At 40.4% G+C, this 22,390-nt stretch overlaps 1 protein-coding gene across 1 annotated transcript; it reads left to right on the top strand.

Moving 5' to 3' along the window:
• Positions 1–7,594: 7,594 nt before the first annotated feature.
• Positions 7,595–15,842, top strand: LOC137271769 (tyramine beta-hydroxylase-like). Its single transcript, XM_067804172.1, has 10 exons — positions 7,595–7,608; positions 8,669–8,858; positions 9,850–9,979; positions 10,484–10,582; positions 11,860–12,048; positions 12,551–12,708; positions 13,091–13,334; positions 13,870–13,966; positions 14,647–14,929; positions 15,555–15,842. The coding sequence occupies exons 1-10, from the start codon at positions 7,595–7,597 to the stop codon at positions 15,840–15,842; spliced, it is 1,692 nt and encodes a 563-aa protein (XP_067660273.1).
• Positions 15,843–22,390: the final 6,548 nt, after the last annotated feature.

The raw sequence follows: 22,390 nt of genomic DNA, 5'->3' as shown, positions 1-22,390 counted from the left end.
GATGACTCACTGGTTAGAACTAGTTATTTCAAGACATGTGGCGATAACAGTATGACTCAAACATGTGACCCTGAGCTTTAACATCCCCGGTATTGTACTAAACACGTCCAGACATAACATGTACCTACCCCTTTTTACCCCGGTGGTTTAGATCAAGGTCTGGGTAAACACGTGAAGGTCTGGGTAAACATATGAAGATCTGGCTAAAACACGAAAGCGTACAGTAACTGGGAGTACAGTAAACACTACGACACTACGACACTACGACCGAGTATGTCCCTCTGTAATAGCGCACAGTCTCTGTGTCCTATTTGTACAGCATGACAGCAAGTTCGGCCTCAAACGCACAGTCATGTGAGTGTTTTGCCAATGCATTACACAACTACACCTTATAACAATACTGGTCGCGGATGCGTGGTTTACTTTGAGCACGCTGTTTGCCCCGGGACACCTCACATTCCCCACATCTATTGTTTACAGTCTGGTCCACGGGGAAATGACCAGTTAGTAAAATAGTTCACAGATTATAAGTGAACTGATTTTACCAACTGACCTGTAATAGCTGCCTTCTGACAGTGGGAAGTGTTTACCAGTGACACTAATTAGAACACACTCCTGCGGTTAGTTCCCATGAAGCAGGATTGTAAAGACAATGGAGCGATCTGGTGGTCTAGAACAAAGGCTATTCTATGTTTTCACATGCGCAAGGTTGGTGTGAAAAGCTGAAGTGTGGGAAAGAAATGAAACCAGTGTATACTGGTATCTAACACTTCATGACATAATAAGGGATTTGGCGAGACGTAGAATGCACCGTCTCCTTAGATAACTTGTAACTTGATAGTATTTCTTGTTTGATCGCCGATCTAGAAGTTGGTGGGTCAAAATGGAACATCCAACTTTATGGCTGAAGAGTTTTTGTTTATTGTGGAGCGATGTCTCGCTATAGACTCTTACATGTCATCAAGCTGGACAAAAGATTGAAAAAGATGTGACAGTTCTTGTCCTACATCGAAATCGTTATCAAACTAAAAAGCGATGGAGGAATCTACATCGAAACGTTGCTAAACGGAGTAAACAAGAATTATCAGTAGGGTTGTATGTGTCATGTGGTGTTTATGTAACATATAAGATATATAAGTGTACTGATTGAATGAACAAATGAATACGTTTGACAAACACTGATATCGATGGAGAGAACGCATTAATCAGTATCTTCATAATCTCAGTGACCTAAAGACAGTAAATGAACGCAGTAAATTCAAGTCACATTTCACAACATGGTTCAGTATTTTTATAGCTCTCACTGACCGAATCCTTTTTCAAAAACACTGGCACAACATCAAGGAGATGATACTCGAATAACAAAATTCAGCTTCACGGGAATCTCCCCAGGAGGAGGTGTTCTATGTTTGCCTGTGTGAACTAACCCGTCCTCACCTCTTTCCTCAGTGTTCAACACTTCCATCACCACCGATACTTCAACTTGATTTTCTATGCAAGATTTTAATGTAAATATGCTTAACACCATATTTGGAATGTCTTATCTTAGCACTTATAGTGCTTTTAACATGTTGTATTATTGTAAGAATGAAGATATTTATGGATATCAAATTCTTTATATGAGAACACAACGTTTCGGAGTTAATGCTTACTCCTTCATCAGGTGATTGAGAATGGGGTACAGAGCTATATTTATATGTACAGGTATGGGGTACCAGTGAAGCTGGTTGTAGAAAGACCCTACAGTAAACAGACGGGAGAGTATGGTAACCACCCCACCCTACCTATGATATGCGCTAGTCTCCCATAACTCTGCCAGAATCTCTTATGTACAGATGCCTATGTTTTACTTCTCATAATATTGTTGTGCATAGGATGCAGCTGAAATAAACCGTCTGCCTGTCTGTCTCTGAGAAAGTCTACTTGCGACGTTGCAGAAAAACAGCACAGTTAAAGGAGGAGAGAGTACGGCAATAACCACCCCACCCCAATCCCCCCAGGACATTTGGGGCAAGTGAATTCGGTCGAGGAACGCTGGTGTTATTTACACATGAGTGGAGCGCAAACATACCTGTGATGGAGGCACAAGGTCCTGACTCGCTACCTAGTCATAGCTATATATGAACAGTCTTTGAGAACATACACTAGTATATTAACTGTGCCCCTGTCTAGGTTTATACCAATAGATCGTATGAATAAATGAGAGTGATGACAGTAGTCATTTGTTTGCATGAATCGAGAAATACCTGTTACCTGTCTTCAGTGAATCAAATGCACGGGGTCGTCGTGTACACCCGCCATAAAAGTGATCCAACTTTGACCGACTTTCGAAAATAACTCTAAAAAAATTTGAACCTCAAAATATCTCTCTTTAGAAGTTGGAGCAGCGTATAAGCTCAATGTGAGTAGGGCCAAATTTAAAACGACCTATCATTATATTAATGCATTATGTTGAAATTGAACATAAATATCCTGACTAATAACAAAGAATAAATGGATTTACATTTAAATTACCCGGGGCGAAATTTATAAAACAACTAATATATGAAAATACAGAAACCATTTACTTTAATATCAAATTTGTTTAAATCGTACTATTTTGATTCACTGACTGGTTGTTTTGTAACGCCGCACTTAGCAATATTCCAGATATATGGAAGCGGTCAGTAAATAATGGAATCTGTACCACTCAATCGAGTGATCAATAGCATGAGCATCAATCTACTCAGCTGGCAGCCGATGGCATGTATCAATCAAGTCAACAAACCTGACCTGAGTTTAGCTTTACGCCACACTCAGCAATATTCCAGCTTTATGGCGGCGGTCTGTAAATAATCGAATCTGGACCAGACAAGCCAGTGATCAACAGCAGGACCATCGATCTGGGCAACAGGGAATAACATGCGAAGGGTTCGTGAATCGGTTTCATCACCTGTTCAGCTTGTTAGGGTTCAGTGCCTCAAGGTAAGGTGACCTGTTGTAATGGTTGGGATGATTAGTATTATCATTATTATTATTACTCGGGGTCACTCCTAAACCAGTGCTCAGGTTCGCTTCAAAAGAATCACCAAGGTGCAACGTGTTCTGAAGTTCATGGCGCCAAAGACTCAAGGCTATAGGCCTAACAGCAAAGGACAGATAATTCAAAATTAAATCCCAAAATGCAACGTTTGCCAGCACATATCTTTAGAAGTACTTCAAGTGGCATTTTCGACTTTTTTCAAAGACTTCCAAATTTTCTTATGTCCAATCTAATTCCCAACAATTTTGCCCGATTCGTCAAGTGGCTAAAAAGCCAGTTACTATTTTAGCCGCAGTTTTCTGAGTAGTTTGCTTCCAGTGTGTGCCTAGCTCGAACTATAAGCTAAAATCCCGGCTAACCCACCTGCAAATTGGACAGTCTCTCATACCTTTCTCGCCTCATATAAAAAATCTTGGTGTTTTTATTGACTCTTCTCTTACTATGGATAAGCAAGTGGACCATCTCTGCAAAGTATGTCACTTTCATTTGAGAAACATAGGATCAATCCGTCATCTTCTAACAGCTGAAACCACAGCCACTCTGGCTAGATCGCTCATACTTTCTCGTCTGGATTACTGTAACAGCTTACTGGTGGGAATATCAGGAGATCAGCTGAACAGACTGCAGAGGATACAGAACAGGGCTGCCCGTGTAATAACCAGGACTAAAACCCAGCCCTAAAGTCACTGCACTGGCTCAGAATCCGTGAAAGGATTGACTTTAAGATCCTTTCTTTAGTCTACAAGTCTTTTCAAATCGTTGCCCCTGTCTATCTTCAGGACATGTTTGCCCACTACAAGCCCTCTAGAAATCTCCGATCAGCTGACCAACTGCTCTTGACTGTACCAGTATATAAACTGAAATCTATTGGGGCTCGATCCTTCTCACATGCAGCTGCCTCATTATGGAACTCTCTCCCATTTAACCTCAAGAGTGCACCTACGCTATCTTTGTTTAAATCTGGACTAAAAACGTATCTCTTCCAACGCTACCACTAACTGTATCCACTGTTGTCCGCCCTGTGCATATGCACATATGTCATACGCGCTTTGAGCATGACCCTCAGTGATGTGGAACTAGCGCTTTATAAATACCCTTATTATTATTATTATTATTATTATCAGATCCAGAACGTCGAAAAGTTCTTTCTATAATGTGTGTCTAGGAACTACTCTATATATTGAGCACAAAACATGCTCACGTGTGCCTAAGATGGCCGCCATATTGAGCTCTACGTCTGGATCAAAATTCTCTATTAAAGGTTTAAGATTTCTCCACGATTTTCTCAAAAGCAAACTTACCATATATATGACAAGAGTTGGCTGTGATGTCGCATGTGGATGTTGAACAATATCTATTCCTAGTCATAGCCATTAGTGATGTGATTTGTCGGCCATATTGGATTGAAGGCCTTCAGATGAAATTTTGATGAAAAAGACATTTCAGAAACCATATTAAATTTTGAGCATATGCGTCTGATGGTTCAGGTCCTGCCGATTCTACAAGAGGCGTTAAAAGTAGCCGGTCTCGCGTTGGGAAATGATGCCAGTGCGGCTGTTTATTGTTTTAATTTACATATCATATGTCAACCTCAAGAAAATCTTTTTGCTATGCTATGTACCAGCCACAGGATCCCCGTTTTGTTTGACTTACCATGCTGGTACATTTGAAACTACACTCGCTTGTTAAAGTGACTCCCCCTTCATGTTTGCTGAAACAGCTTGGTTTGGAGACACTTTTCAGATGAGGGAATCATTAGGCCAGAACCTATTCTGTTTCCACTTATTCACACATTATGCGAAGAGTTCAAACTAATGGCAGAATGGTCAAACAAGGGTTAGCACACATTATATTGTAAACAGGATTTCACCCGGATAAAATGTTTTTAAAAGGTTAAAGGTGCCTTTAAAAACAGCTCCGCCTGGATGTAAATCAAGGAATCCCAATGCTTGAATGGTGATTATCCAATACAATACTGAAATCATTTTATAAGGTATTATCAGAGGCCATTATCCAAGAGGTACCACACGACTGATCGGTTTTCATTTTCTACATTTGTTAAAGAAATATTATACCCCAATGTGTTGTGATGATTAAAATCTTGTTAATCACATTACCCACATACGTGGAACTTTAGATATGGTTGCGCTAATGATTCATTCAAAATAAACTGTAAGTTCAAACACTGAACAGCGAGAATATAGTCATGCTCACTACTTTTTGAACAACCCTCGTAGGAAATGTCTGATAACAGCAGTGTCGACTGTAAAAGTCAGTCCAGGCAATCCTGTGATTCAGATCTTATGATATGGTTTCAAAGCAAAAAGTGGTATTTCTTTAAATTAGTAACTATAATTATGGTGAATAGGTACATACAGTTTGCAACATATTTCCCAGTTACATATAACTTTCCGAGTTTGAATCCATTGTCACTGAGTACAACCAGAACGCACGTTTCCTTTTGCACGCACATTTCATGCATCATTTCCAATAAAAGTCAGAGGGTTTCAATGCTCTTGCGACAGTTGACGATCTTAAATTTGTTAAAGTCATGCCTAGACTAACTGAGGCTCAGCGCAACAATGCGATTGGTCATTTGGAGGTTGGGGAGTCCCAGTCTTCGATTGCAAGGCAGCCGAATGTTTCACAGAGTACCATAGCAAGACTTTGGCATCGCTACCAGCAGCAATGGTCAACACGTGATCGCCCCAGGTCAGGTCGACCCTGAGTGACCACGCCCGCTCAGGACAGGTTTATTCACCTAACTGACTTATAATTAATATCCATTTTTTTGTGACACCCATCCAGAAAACGAAGTGAAAATTAGAGTACTTTGTTTGTCGCCATTGACGGGCAAATTGAAATATGTGACCAAACGTAGCTCAATTGGTCCTATATTCATTGAAAACAACGGACAAAAAGTAGTTCCTGCACCTGATAATAATCACATCATGTCCCGTGTATATGAAAGTGAGATACTCGCAGATGAATCCAGGGGGCGGCCAGAAACAAGTACGAGTGGTGGTACAGAATCACAAACAAATACGTCTTTAATAGTAAAGAAAATAGTGATAGTGAAAATCATGAAGCTTTCGGATGAGAAGGTGGCGAACTTAGTAGTGACACCTCGGACTTATGAAATGAGTGTTGACGAAGATATTGAAAATGATATGGTCGAAATCAATCAGTTATTACCATCAATTATAGATTATTTGAGAGAAGATGGTAGATATTCAGAATGGAAAAGTTTCTATCTCATGTTATCCGACAAAACATTACAAAGGTTACAGAATGTTACACGGTCGTTAAAAGAAACCTTGGAGAGGTTGAATTATGATCCAAAGTTTCAACTTAGCTGTTCCAAGTTTGATTATATTTTGTATTCAAATAATTGTGAAACAATTCCTCGGGACATAAAAGAAATAATTATAGCTCATGTTCTTGCTATTTTGAAGTTAAATTAGCTCTGAAGTGGGGTTTTACAAACTGCAATAATTGTTAATGTATTGATTTCAGTATTGTTGAAACCATTAGCAACCGATAACACCGTAGCAAACCGTATTTATGCACATGGCTTACCATTAGAGACCGTAGCATCATACTTATAAAATGTTGTGTCATATCAGCCTTTCCTGACATTACGGTCAATACAGTTAACGATCATGTTATGGTAATGCTTCTTGAAATAAAAATATAGTTAAATTTCTCTTAACGAAAAAATTAGCTCATAACAAACACATGAAATCGAAAGCATCAACTCTGTTTGGAATCAAAGGTTTATAAATTCGTGAATTCACGTTTAAAACAATTCCTTTGAACACATTCACATTTTAAAACACTCTATATAAACACTGGCTATCCATGATTGACAAGAATCTTACAACCTAACGTATAAATGTTAAAAAATGTCCCCGTCACCGTGTTGCAAGCAATGGTATTGAGTCGTAGCAAGTCGTTACATCTGTACATTGCAAACCGTAACGGCCACTAGCAAACATCCTATCTCTGGTGCGGATTACAGGGTGCATATTCGTATCCATATTTCGCTTCGTGTTACTTTCAACATGATGGCGTGTACACTACTGAAATGTAAGCAAGCTGAGCGGACTATCGGGTGTGACGGCACGCCCACAGATGGCAGACCGCTGAAAATATAAATATGAATACGAGTAGGCGGAACTGAAGTGGTTTTTGTTTTGGTGCATATTTATAATTTTTAGGACATTGTTTCAATAAAGAATAGTGTTTGAATGACATCATGTAATAGAAAAGCATAGTGTTTAACCTTTAATACTGTATAATGAGATCAACGCAATTTCTATTTTAAGATCACAGCATTCGAACTGGTATATAGAACTACTTATAAACATTGTCAGGAAGGCAGTACCGCCCTATGCTTCGCCCAGCATGTACAGATGGGTAGTATGTATTTCACGTGAGTCTTGTGCATGTCATTGCAGCCTATATCCTCACCGACAGACGTTTATTTGAACAGTGAGTTTGCTGTATTTCGTCAACAGAAGGAGACGCGAGTGCACGGGAACAAGCTGAGAGAACACGGAGGGTATCGCCATGGCAAACCTCGGGTAAATTATCTGATTAATGTTTTATTGCAAAAAGTATTGGCTCCGAAGGTTGAGTACAATTTTAGGCGGGTTTTAGATAAATTCAGCCATTCCAGGGTTTGGGGCACCTGACATGTGCTTGACAGATCAAACCCATGGTTCATTGGTACATTTGAAATGAGCTAATGCTGTTTTCTTTTTAATGATTTAAGTATTCTTTAACTTTCTATTTAGTGGTATGGTTTGTATACATATACGCATCCAATCAGCGTGAGGGGTTCGTCTCTGAACATGATAAAGCCAGAACGGAAACGTTGTTAATCTGGCAGCGACCAACTACCCCCAGATCTCGGTACACTGGCACCAGACAATTAAACGCTTCCAGACTTTTGGACGTAAATGCAGTATTCAAAGCTAACATAACACGTGACTTTAAACAATGTGCTGTAAAAAGGGGATTAAACAAAGACTGGTCGCTGTGAGAGACAACACTGCATACGGGTGGGGTATCCGTGTTAAGTGGTCGGCTTGAACTGAGTACACTTGGTATCTATATTAACAGCTGCTTCAGCCTATCAGTGGGCTGGGGCTACAGAATGGACTAGAACGTCCCAACTAGCACACGCAGGTAGCGCATGCTCTCCTTTCCTGATATCATTTGGTTTTTATATATGTGGACATACAGAAGTGCAGGCAAACATCGTTTTTGAAATACTTAGAGTACGATATCAACTCAAAATGATTAAGCAACATGAAGTTGAAAAAAATATTTAGATTCGGGATTCCAATCCCCAATCCCCAATCCCCAATCCCCAATCCGTTTCTAACTTCCTGTTCCCAGATGATTACTAATGAAGAACGTAAATGCTTACTTGTGGACAAACGTATGTATGTTCGACACATCAGCGTTCGAGACAACAGTGTTTGACTGTGTGTGAGTCTGGGTCACGAGGCGATCTTCGCGTTACGACTGTTGTAGAGCATGGTACTTGACTTACTATTGTCTCAGCCCTGATGTGGCTTTCTGGAACATGCTCATGATGTCGTTTATATGAAACAATCACTTCTTCCTTTACCTCAGAGTTCTAACCCTTCTCCTGCTGGTGGCGTCGACATCCGCCTACCGCTTCTACCAGGACGAGATTCCTAACGGAGATCATGTGCCTCACCCTTGTAAAGCCAACTACTTATGGTGGGGAGTCGGGCACGACAACCCTCTCGGGGGCGGACCAAAGAACCCATTTGGACGGGACTTCGCTCGATATCACAACGTAAGCAAAAATACAGAAACAAGCACGACTTATATGATGTTTAATTTAATGGGTATTGAAATATGTCCAGCTTGGTGTAAGGGGAGACAGATGAGGTGGCTTTTAAATCTTTCTTCATAATATCAACCGCCAGTTTACCATGCCTACCAATGTGTTAAACAGACAAAGAATTCATGCTATATTACAATATCACAGGATGCTGGTCATGGAATCATTCCAAGGTTTACGAAGGGATATCAAACATCAGTGAGCGTAACTATATTCTCCATGTCCAGTGTTTGTAAAGTTTCCATTTTATTGTGAAGAGATCATCAGCAAACCCATATCCAAAGTTTCACATGTGTGGGTAATGTGGTTCACGAGATATGAGTCATCACAATACATTGAGATAAAATATTTGTAAAATAATTGCAGACAATGAAAATGGTATCAACGTCATTTTGGTACCTCTTGGATAATGGTATGTCCTCAGATAATATCATATAAAATATGTTCAGAAAGGCATTGAATGTATTCCCGTCACAATCAACAGCCACAGATTTTAATTGTTTGAGTTAGATTTAAACAGGCACTGTTTTTAAGGACACCCCCACTTTGATCATTCACAAACATTGTATACAGATATTCAAGTTGGCACTGCTTACAACATATCGACAGCTGACACTCGTGTGACCATACAGTATTTAACTTAAACCCTATAGGCATCAGTTATGAATAGTGAAAACATTAGCATCAGTTCAACGACACGAGTTTAGTTCTACGCCGAACCCAGCAATATTCCAGCTATACGGCGGCGAACTCTAAATAATCGAGTCTGAACCAGACAGTCCAGTGATCAACAGCGTGAGCTTTGATCTACCCAATTGGGACACGTCGGCGAGCCTGACCACTCGATCCCATTAGTCGCCTGTTATGACAAGACTGGATTGCTGAAGATAACCCGGATCTTCATGGGTAACTATTTGATCTAATTCATCATGTCTGATATCAGTGGACGACAGAGTTGTGTCGCCTGGACTCGGATGGGGACGGGATGACCAACGGTGAAGAGCTGGGTGACCCTTACTGTGTCTGGAAGAAGGGAACTTTCCCTTCCACATCAACGGGCTTATCTCATCCGGGTAACAAAATATGTCACAACTGACTAATTTCCATGTAGATTTTCATTCTGGATTAGAACTTAGTACACCGGGCGAACCACTAGGCCTCTACCCGCTTTCAATTGCTTACTACTATCAGTTAGAACAGAATGAAAAGGAAGGTAATGAGTGAGTTTAGTGTAGTTTTACGCGGATGTCATAATATTTCCCATCAAAGTGTGTACATTAACAAGTGTCCGGAGTAATTCTACCGATGTGTTGTTCCATATAGATGTGTTTGGGTAGCCAAGTGGTTAAAGCGTTGCTTCGTCACGCCAAAGACATGAGTTCCACTCCCCACATAGGTACCATGTGTAAGCCCCATTCAAGGTGTCCCCTGCCGTAATATGACCGGAATATTGCTGAAAGCGGCGTAAAACCGCACTCACTCATAATAAATGTTAATTACTGTTCCATTTAATGGATACAACAGCTAACATTTGCTGAAACTGATTCAAAAGCAAACTGACCTTTTGTATGATTCAGGTGTCTGTGACCCATGGGGCAGCGAACAGTGCAGAGAAGCAAACAGGGATGTCACGTGCGAAACAGGGGAGTTCACGTGCGACGGCATCGACAGTCAAGGTAAAACAAATGACTGCCGTCGGGGGGGACTGTTGATGGAGAAATATTCAATCCTGTTCTTATGTTGTGACAACATCAACGTAGTGTTAAATATAGAAGCTGCTTGTTTTCGAACCACAATGATATATATGATTTGTAGTAGCTCTGTACTGTCGAAAAATACCATATTCTATCTGTACTGATGGCATTTCTGTGAAACCCATCCGTCGCCACTCCCCACTTTCCGTAACCAAAACGAACCTGTACTGCTTGTTCCAGAAAAGCATAGTCGGTAACGATTGCTGTGGAAACCGACACTCAACCCAAAATGGCCTCTTTCAGTGATCTTCAAGAACACTCGTACAGTTCGCCATCATTGCCAAGAATTGTGGCAAACCAATCACATTATTCGTAGTAAAATGTGAAAGGAGGTCAAATAATTGTTTTGACGTTTTTTGATTTGCACCATTATTTCTGCTATGATAAAATTGTCTTGTCACTGATGTTTCTTAACATCATGAGGTACTTACATAAACTGGTTTTCGGAGTCTACGAGACTACTACATTTATTCCCGTGGCCGTCTAACTGGATATGCTCGAGAGGGGTACGAGGCGGTATTAGCCTTCAGGAATCACGAGTAAATACGATTGCACTCGGTGATCTTTTCGCAGTTCTCGTGATCCCGCCGCCATCAATTTTGAGCATCGTTTGTGGTTTGTTGGCCTCATTCTTATGTAAAATTTAGCTGAAATTCATTGAAAAAGTCTGACGGGCCGATCTGAATCCATTCTACACACCAAAAATGACGCTTGCGTATTTTTCTGTGCTTGTACGTGGCGTTTTTCATGGATTTGTAAAAATCTAAATGTCTGTTCGCAATAGAGATGGCTGTCAATACAAATCACAGTGATTGATGATCGTTCACTAGATATCGATTATAGATACCGGACACGTAACTTTGAGAAAAAAGGCAAACCATGTAGGAACGAAAGTGACACATTTCATATATTTCATACACCATGTTCTGCATGGATCATTAACAAAACAGCGGGAGAAACAGTGTCTTTAAGGTGCAGCAATTCTCTGTGCAGACTCTCTGTGCGTCCCTTCGACCTACCATTGTGGGTTCGTATCCTCAGCACGTCATACTGCTGGTGACTTTCACCACTCTTTAGCATTTCATTTCAAAAAGTACCGTTTAATTCAAGTAACACACGAGTCCCTTCATAACTACACACAGAAAAGATAAAACAATGGTCAAGTCTTACTGATAACCTTGTATTTCTTTCGTAATCAGATGTGATGAACATAACACTGCGGTTCCCCCCAACCCGTGTCCCGCCTGAGGAAACAAGCTACATGTGCTTCACCTTTAATCTGGACATGCTGGATGACAACACCGACTATCATCTGATCGGTAGTAAGCCCTTCATCGACAACGCCAACGTCATGCACCATATCACACTGACTGGGTGCGACGCTACAGGTAAACCTCACATAGAAAGGAAAAATAACCCCACTTCATGTTGTTATAGTCCAAATTAGTTTGAATTGAATTGCGACTGTTTGGGTTTTTTAATATATTTTTTTTAAATTAACATATTTTTAAACCTCCTTTCTTCTAGTAATTTTGTTTATTTTATAAATTCATGAAACACCCTCATTTCATTGAGGTTAACCTACATTAAGATGAAAAGCCATCTTGTTTAGTTTGATGGTAACCCGTGAAGATCCAGGTCAGAACTGGTCTTCAGCGGTCCGTGTTTGTAATGAGAGGGAACTAACGGGATCTGGTAGTCAGGCTCTCTGGCTTGGTTGACATGTGTAATCAACGCTCACACTGTTGATACCTGGACTGTCTGTTTACAGACCACCTCCATATAGCTAGAATATTGCAGAGTGCAGCGTTGAATACCAAGCAAAACAAAAACATTTTGACAGTAAAGTCTTGCTCATTTCTTGAATATTTGAATATTTTTATTATTCAGGCGTGCCTCTTTCGGAGCCAGCCTTGTGCAACATGGCGTCCCCGGGATGCCAGAGAACCCTTCAAGTGTGGACGCTAGGGATGCCAGGAGAGTGTGTCTATCCGGATGCCGGATTCCGGTTTGGCAAGAAGGCAGGGATGTCCATGATCAATATGCAGGTGCGAGAAATTAAGAAATGGTTCTGCAAAGTTGGTTTTTTTCGAATCTTCCGAGTGTCAGGTGCTACGGTAGAGCAGAGCACGTTTACTTTAAAAACAACCCCTGGTGCCATTACTGCTCTTCATGAATTCATCTGTAATTTGTACCGCTTTTCTGCTCTTTAGAATTTGTTCCGATGGAGTGGTTAGCAGAGCCGACGATAGTCGGTTTGAAATCCAGTTTATTTAGGTGAGGTTGTCAGGTTTTTCAGCATCATACCATGGCTGATATATTTCAGCAAAACCGTAAACCTGCGTTGCTGCAGGCCTTTGAATCATGCTGCAAGAGAAACACCTTAAAAGCGGCGGTTAAACGAACATGAGGTTTTTTTTTCCCTGACAGTTTCACTGGACGAACCCACAGAAAAGAACCGACTACGTGGACAGTTCAGGCCTTGTGTTGTTCCTGACGACGAAGCTGAGAAAGAACAACGCCGCCTATTTTACCACTGGCCAGATGCAGCTGGTCATCCCGCCTGGTCAGCAGCGAGTGGTCAAGAAGTCTACATGTACCGCAGAGTGTACCAGGAAAATAATTAAGGCGCCTGTGAATCTTATGACTGGGTGGAACCATATGCATTATTTGGGTAGGTATTAGAGTGAGTGAGTGAGTTTTAGAGTGGGCGAGTGAGTAAGAGGGGTTGGCGTTTGCCTGAATATGTTCTGAAATAGCCGATTTGTTGTTGGATTTACTTGTTGAGGCCTGGTGTTTGTTAACTTTGATGTTAATTGGTCTGGAAGGTTCATCCGTATACGACTGTTACAGTCAGTTTTGTAATTCACATCCTCAAGGTTTAAATTCTCGTTGTTGGAGTTGTTGCGGCTTTTGGCCACCAGTAGGTTGTTGAGAGTTCGTTGAGAGTTGAGAGTTCGCCTAGAACGTTGTTTCTATATCAGCTTTCTGCTTCAGTAGTCTGCTGATCTGGTGTGAAGTTTTGTCAATGATTGTGAAACAAAATGCAGATATTTTTAACCTTTCGGAAGAATCTAGGAATAGAGCACAGAACTTGTGTAGTCCTGCGTGGCTTGAAATGCAGTTCTGTACAGCGAGTCTCGACCACCAACAATACGGAGATCGGAACTTCACGATCGTAAAACAACAATGACCTCCTCCCTTTTCAGGTTACCAACAAAATGTGGAACATATCCGGAATGGCGAGAAACTGCGAGATTTGACACCAGACGAAGTTTACAGTTATGACAACCCTATTGTTCACACGTAATGCATTTCTTGCACTATAATGAAAACAAATTGTGATAGAATATTCTATTGACGAGGATACACGTCACATGTTTTGTCAACACGACATCAATCATCACATGTTTGGACGTCATCACACGCTTTGCCAACGAACATTCAGTGCTCTAATCAGGCATTGGCAATCGATTAAAAAACTCTAATGGTGTCCTTTTGGGTAGCATAATCTATTTTTTTAATCGAACGTCTTTAATATATCTCTAGTCATTTGAAATGTTTTAAGAGAGTAAATGACAGGTAGTAATAGAAAAGGTAAACATAAAAGTATCGAGAGAAAACCTTATATTTCTTCCGAAACGATCTGCAACTGAAACAATGAGGATTTTTTTAGACCTTTAATTCTAACAAATCTGAAAGAGAATCGACTGTCTTTTGGCATAACACAATAGTAAATTTGTCACCTCAAAACAAAGATTCTAAATGCCTGAAAGGGCAAATCTTATTTTAGTAGTAGCATTAACGCTACGACCACAAAATAAGTGAAAGACTGGGATCAGTTGGCTAGACGCTGTCTGAAGAGCCGGCTTCGATTCACCACATGGCTACTATGTGTGAAGCCCATTTCTGGTGTTCCCTTCCGTGATATTACTGGATAGTGCGGTGTAAATCCATACTCACCCTCAACGCTCCTCTCAACCTAGGTACAACCCTCCCGTGCAGCTTCTGGCAGGAGATGTTCTAGAAACCACCTGCGTGTACAGGTCCACCTCGAGAAGTACAACGGCCATGTTTGGAGAGGGAACGTTCGATGAGATGTGTTTTGGGATTTTCACCTACTACCCGGAAGAAGCCATGCAGCGCCGGTCCTGCCTGACGTGGAATAATGTGGATCTCTGCAAAGTCGAACGTAGATCTCTCTACGGCTGTAACTTAAACATGGTGTTCAATGCATCAGATCCCATTAGAAAGCAATTATTTGGCAAGGTATGTTGAACTTTGTTTGGTTATAACTAAATTAAATAACACTATTTTATTTTAGATTCAAATTGCACTATGTTATTTTAATTTGTAATAACATTATTATTTATTACATGATATACTCCATGACACACTTCATTATGGAAACACCCAGTGCCCGGCTTAAATACCCTTTCCGACTGTGGGTTTGACAGGCATTCACGAAGCAATAATGATATGCGCTGGATTCATGCGAGTGCAGAACTAAACCTGACTATGGACCAAACAATCAACCCTTGCTTCCATCGCAGTTATCCTGGCAATCACGTCAGTCTTTCTGTAGAGTGCGTGCGCAGTGTGTTCTATTGCCGCACACAAGGAAAAGTCGTTAACTCGAAGTTATGTGATATGCAAACGACTTAATGGGTAGCAAGGTCATGTATTGCACAGGGATGGGTTTCCATGTACATTCATACACCGATTTTAAGCTAAACGAAACTTTGAAAAAGTTGTAAGAATCTGCACAGAAACGTCGCCCGGTGCAATGAAAAGGAAGTTGTTAAGTCAATACTTTATTTCACCGAGCAGTTAAGTTGAAAAAAGGCTACTTTTATTATTATGAACAGTAATTAACATGACGTTTGCTTTCAAGGTTTTGGACAGCTGTAATGTCTATGGAGGATGTCGTGCTGAATGCCCAGCTGCCGTAGCTGAGGTAAAGCAACACCCGTGCTTTACAGGACAAATGGAGGGTTACATCAGAGACATAATGAGAAACTTTCGGGATAGTGTTGAAAACACTAAATTCTTTGCTGCACTTGATTCATGCGAGTGCAGAACTAAACCTGACTATGGACCATACCCGACGGCTGGTGCCTCGAAACAATCAACCCTTGCTTTCATCGCAGTTATCCTGGCAATCACGTCAGTCTTTCTGTAGAGTGCGTGCGCAGTGTGTTCTATTGTCGCACACAAGGAAAAGTCGTTAACTCGAAGTTATGTGATATGCAAGTCTCGAATATATCCACAGATCGATGCAAAGCAGTCCCGAAGCTATTATGTGTTGAAATCATAATGATATATCGAAAAAATGGGCTTCATATTAATGAAGTTAGTGCGAAACAGTAGATGTTATGTCTTTATAAAATATAATTATCACGCTTTCACCTATATATTTTCAAGTTTAATTATTCCTGGTAAACATCGGTGAGAGTTGTTACTGTTGTGATAAATAATCCCAATTTAATCGAAGAAAATTGAATAATTTTCCAACTGTTTTGTATCTGATGTTTTCTTAAATAAACACATTTTAAAGCTTCAGGGGAACTGTTGCTTGGTAAAAGGGCCCCGAAAGGGTGCGTGATATCGCTTTAATCCAGTATTAAATAGTGTATACCATTCTCTGGCTCAGGAAAGATGCAAGTGACACGCTATAGCACCATTCATAAATATATAGTCTGCACTTGCTGCCTGTCAAACAAAGGGTACAAGTGACACGATATCACAACATTCATGTATTAATACCCTGCACTTGCTGTCTGCCAAACAAGGCGTGAAACCGACTCTATATCACATCATTCACGTATTTATACCCCGCACTTGCTGCCTGTCAAACAAAGGGTGCAACCGACACAACGCATCGTTCATGCATTTATACCCCGCACCTGCTGTCTGCCAAACAAAGGGTGAAACCGACACAACACATCATTTATATCCTACACTTACTGCCTGTCAAACAAAAAAGGGTGCAACTGACCCTATATCACTTCATAATATAACTTACTTACTTAATATAACTTAATATATACTTCATATAGTATAACTTACACTTCTTGCTTGTCAAACAACGGGTACAAGTGACACGATATCACAACATTCATGTCTTAATACCCTGCACTTGCTGTTTGTCAAACAAAGAGTGAAACCGACTCTACATCACATCATTCACGTATTTATACCCCGCACTTGCTGCCTGTCAAACAAAGGGTGCAACCGACACTATATCACATCATTCATGTATTTATAACTTACACTTCTGGCTTGTCAAACAACGGGTACAAGTGACACGATATCACAACATTCATGTCTTAATACCCTGCACTTGCTGTTTGTCAAATAAAGAGTGAAACCGACTCTACATCACATCATTCACGTATTTATACCCCGCACTTGCTGCCTGTCAAACAAAGGGTGCAACCGACACTATATCACATCATTCATGTATTTATAACTTACACTTCTGGCTTGTCAAACAACGGGTACAAGTGACACGATATCACAACATTCATGTCTTAATACCCTGCACTTGCTGTTTGTCAAATAAAGAGTGAAACCGACTCTACATCACATCATTCACGTATTTATACCCCGCACTTGCTGCCTGTCAAACAAAGGGTGCAACCGACACTACATCACACCATTCATGTATGTATAACTTACACTTCTTGCTTGTCAAAAAACGGGTACAGGTGACACGATATCACAACATTCATGTCTTAATACCCTGCACTTGCTGTTTGTCAAATAAAGAGTGAAACCGACTCTACATCACATCATTCACGTATTTATACCCCGCACTTGCTGCCTGTCAAACAAAGGGTGCAACCGACACTATATCACATCATTCATGTATTTATAACTTACACTTCTGGCTTGTCAAACAACGGGTACAAGTGACACGATATCACAACATTCATGTCTTAATACCCTGCACTTGCTGTTTGTCAAATAAAGAGTGAAACCGACTCTACATCACATCATTCACGTATTTATACCCCGCACTTGCTGCCTGTCAAACAAAGGGTGCAACCGACACTATATCACATCATTCATGTATTTATAACTTACACTTCTGGCTTGTCAAACAACGGGTACAAGTGACACGATATCACAACATTCATGTCTTAATACCCTGCACTTGCTGTTTGTCAAATAAAGAGTGAAACCGACTCTACATCACATCATTCACGTATTTATACCCCGCACTTGCTGCCTGTCAAACAAAGGGTGCAACCGACACTATATCACATCATTCATGTATTTATAACTTACACTTCTGGCTTGTCAAACAACGGGTACAAGTGACACGATATCACAACATTCATGTCTTAATACCCTGCACTTGCTGTTTGTCAAATAAAGAGTGAAACCGACTCTACATCACATCATTCACGTATTTATACCCCGCACTTGCTGCCTGTCAAACAAAGGGTGCAACCGACACTACATCACACCATTCATGTATGTATAACTTACACTTCTTGCTTGTCAAAAAACGGGTACAGGTGACACGATATCACAACATTCATGTCTTAATACCCTGCACTTGCTGTTTGTCAAATAAAGAGTGAAACCGACTCTACATCACATCATTCACGTATTTATACCCCGCACTTGCTGCCTGTCAAACAAAGGGTGCAACCGACACTATATCACATCATTCATGTATTTATAACTTACACTTCTGGCTTGTCAAACAACGGGTACAAGTGACACGATATCACAACATTCATGTCTTAATACCCTGCACTTGCTGTTTGTCAAATAAAGAGTGAAACCGACTCTACATCACATCATTCACGTATTTATACCCCGCACTTGCTGCCTGTCAAACAAAGGGTGCAACCGACACTATATCACATCATTCATGTATTTATAACTTACACTTCTGGCTTGTCAAACAACGGGTACAAGTGACACGATATCACAACATTCATGTCTTAATACCCTGCACTTGCTGTTTGTCAAATAAAGAGTGAAACCGACTCTACATCACATCATTCACGTATTTATACCCCGCACTTGCTGCCTGTCAAACAAAGGGTGCAACCGACACTACATCACACCATTCATGTATGTATAACTTACACTTCTTGCTTGTCAAAAAACGGGTACAGGTGACACGATATCACAACATTCATGTCTTAATACCCTGCACTTGCTGTTTGTCAAATAAAGAGTGAAACCGACTCTACATCACATCATTCACGTATTTATACCCCGCACTTGCTGCCTGTCAAACAAAGGGTGCAACCGACACTATATCACATCATTCATGTATTTATAACTTACACTTCTGGCTTGTCAAACAACGGGTACAAGTGACACGATATCACAACATTCATGTCTTAATACCCTGCACTTGCTGTTTGTCAAATAAAGAGTGAAACCGACTCTACATCACATCATTCACGTATTTATACCCCGCACTTGCTGCCTGTCAAACAAAGGGTGCAACCGACACTACATCACACCATTCATGTATGTATAACTTACACTTCTTGCTTGTCAAAAAACGGGTACAGGTGACACGATATCACAACATTCATGTCTTAATACCCTGCACTTGCTGTTTGTCAAATAAAGAGTGAAACCGACTCTACATCACATCATTCACGTATTTATACCCCGCACTTGCTGCCTGTCAAACAAAGGGTGCAACCGACACTACATCACACCATTCATGTATGTATAACTTACACTTCTTGCTTGTCAAAAAACGGGTACAGGTGACACGATATCACAACATTCATGTCTTAATACCCTGCACTTGCTGTTTGTCAAATAAAGAGTGAAACCGACTCTACATCACATCATTCACGTATTTATACCCCGCACTTGCTGCCTGTCAAACAAAGGGTGCAACCGACACTACATCACACCATTCATGTATGTATAACTTACACTTCTTGCTTGTCAAAAAACGGGTACAGGTGACACGATATCACAACATTCATGTCTTAATACCCTGCACTTGCTGTTTGTCAAATAAAGAGTGAAACCGACTCTACATCACATCATTCACGTATTTATACCCCGCACTTGCTGCCTGTCAAACAAAGGGTGCAACCGACACTACATCACACCATTCATGTATGTATAACTTACACTTCTTGCTTGTCAAAAAACGGGTACAGGTGACACTGCAACACATCATTCATTTACTTATACCCTGCAAGCGTTGTCTGTATACCTGATACTTTCTTGAATACTCAGTTGCTTTCCCAGTGCGCGATTAAACAGACACACTCTGTGTTTTTCGTTCTAATTGTGTCACAGTTCACGAATCTTATGTTTACTGGAACCTCCCGGCGTGTACATAGAAGTCATGTGTGTTTTGAACACTTGAAAAGAGAGGTTTAATCTGTCTTATGAACATTTCACAAACTCACTGTATGGTCCATTACGCTGTACAGTTTTCGAATATGTAAACCTGCTATTCTGTGTAAATAAAGTATATAAGTAGTGTAAGGCTCCCATATTCACCAGTGCTGGGTACGTTGTTTTCCACAACACAAAGAAGAGCGTCAGCTCAAGTACTGTGTGCCTTTTTTGTGATTAACTATCTATCAGAAATGTAAATTTGGAAGAAAAGATAGAAGAAGCTTAGATCACCTACTGTATGCGTTTAACGTGATTGGCTGAGACCGTTAGCTCCCGTACTGTGTCCGGGTTTCAGGATTAACTGTATACACAAAGACCTTAATAAAGCACACTGCATTTAGGCAATGATAGGTTTTAAACAAGTACAGAAATCGTCTCGTTTATGACTCGTTAGATTCTCTGACTCTTTATCGGAATCCATGTTCTATGTTGCTGGAATATCGATAACAGTGGTGTAAAACCAAATTCACCAACTCACTGAAGCTACATTCGCTTGATTTACACTGGGTACAAAGTATCTACCCCTGAAATCCAAAGACTACAGTCGCATTTGCTTGTAGACACTTAATCATGTTAAACTAATCGTGTTTTATCAAGAGTAATTAATACAGAAGAATTTCCACTTCAGAACACAAGACACGTGTGGGCAAAAGTACTATTAAGTTTATTCATAGTTATGCAAGCAACCAGAGTCAGGAAAGTGTGCAAGGTCAGCTTCCACTGTACACTAACTGGTGAACTGTCAATTAGCGCAACAGACAATCACTCAGGGACATTTAAAAGTATTCCAGTACTCAACATGGTTAATTGTCGCCCTACACACACAGAGTTATCACAAATTTCAATTAACGAAACTCAAACTTGACCTTAACAGGGACAACAGGTGATCACTGCAAAGGTGGGAAATAGTAACTAAATGAGTAGAAAAAGGTATACCCAGTAAAGAAAACACGTGCACGGCACTCGAAAGACCTGTACTATACACCACTGTAGTGAACAGGAATAGGGCAAGTAAGGTTCATTAATTATAACTTACTGTGCAACATACAAAATATGGGTACATGAGTTAACTTAATAGAGCGGGGAGCTTTTGAATTTAAGCAACATAAGTGATCAATATAGCAGTGAAATGTCTTCCACTTTACGGTCGAGATGTCCCGTGGTTACCTTGAACTAGTTACCCCTAATGGTATCTTCCTGTTATGACCACTCCCATGATGACTGCTCACAGTTTGACAACGCAGGAACATAAACATATGATGGAGCACCCCTTCACTTAATAATGTAGGACACCCTCCTCGTGGTTTGTACTGGGTAACGCTAAGTGCTCTTCGACCCACTCCACCCCAGCACACTACCCTATTCCACCCACTGAATTCAGATCGAGAGATTGTTCGGGATAGAGCTAAATGTCTGTATGACATGATAAAGGATGAAATGTTTGCTTCTTTCAGAAATCAAGGCGTTACCTCTGTGAAACGCTTCATTAGGAAACAAATACTTACCGTCTATGAAAGGCATTTTAGAAGTTGTACAGATGAAGGAATTCGGTTTCATGTCAGACAGCAATATCTTAAGTCACAGATACACAGGTCACATTAATAACTCTACCTCATCTCCTGGGGCAGAGTTTAAACGTAATAATTTTGGTCTTCTTGAATTCGACTAAATCCTTCCCACAATCACCATGTGTGTGGTGTAAATCAGGCTATGGTCCAAAGCAAGGTACTGTCAGTCCTCATGGTCCCTGGTATGGTGGTCTAACTACAGTTGTTGCGGATCTATTGCCTGTTTTTATATTGTACCGTCCATAATAGTTAAAGTATTTTAGATTTCATTACTAGTTTTAAAAATATATAAAATATATATGTGATAGTCTAGTCAGTTGTACTGTCCTTTGTCGACAGATGTTTAAACTGATAACCTTCTATTTATTTCTACATGGCTGTAATATTGTCAGTGAGATGTAAACGTGTAACTCATTCACTCTCTCGCTGTAATATTGTCAATGAGATGTAAACGTGTAACTCATTCACTCTCTCGCTGTAATATTTTCGATGCGATGTAAATTGTAACTCCCTCATTCATTTAATAATACACTGTAGCTGTCTATTTTTTAAATCTATTTACAACCTAAGCTTAGATACTCCCTCTACTCGAATTAAATATTAAAACAAAACCTGTCACATTTATCAACCAAGTATAAGACTGACCATGACTACTCCTGGTGTATATATAATTAATTGGAATTGAGGCAGTTCCATTCTTTGGTAGTGGACATGATAACTTAAACCAACATGTCATCACACGTGTAGCTACTTGTAA

Source organism: Haliotis asinina, chromosome 2 (genome assembly GCF_037392515.1).
Source record: "Haliotis asinina isolate JCU_RB_2024 chromosome 2, JCU_Hal_asi_v2, whole genome shotgun sequence".
Classification (NCBI taxonomy): Eukaryota; Metazoa; Mollusca; class Gastropoda; order Lepetellida; family Haliotidae; genus Haliotis; species Haliotis asinina.
The sequence above is the reverse complement of the archived record's forward strand: the minus strand, read 5'-3'. Positions and strand labels throughout refer to the sequence as shown.

Bases quoted from the DNA above. Each gene is read 5' to 3' on its own strand.
- LOC137271769 (XM_067804172.1), top strand. The intron at 10,583-11,859 runs GTAAAACAAATG...TTTCGTAATCAG, and splicing joins CGACGGCATCGACAGTCAAG to ATGTGATGAACATAACACTG. The intron at 13,335-13,869 runs GTAGGTATTAGA...CTCCCTTTTCAG, and splicing joins GAACCATATGCATTATTTGG to GTTACCAACAAAATGTGGAA.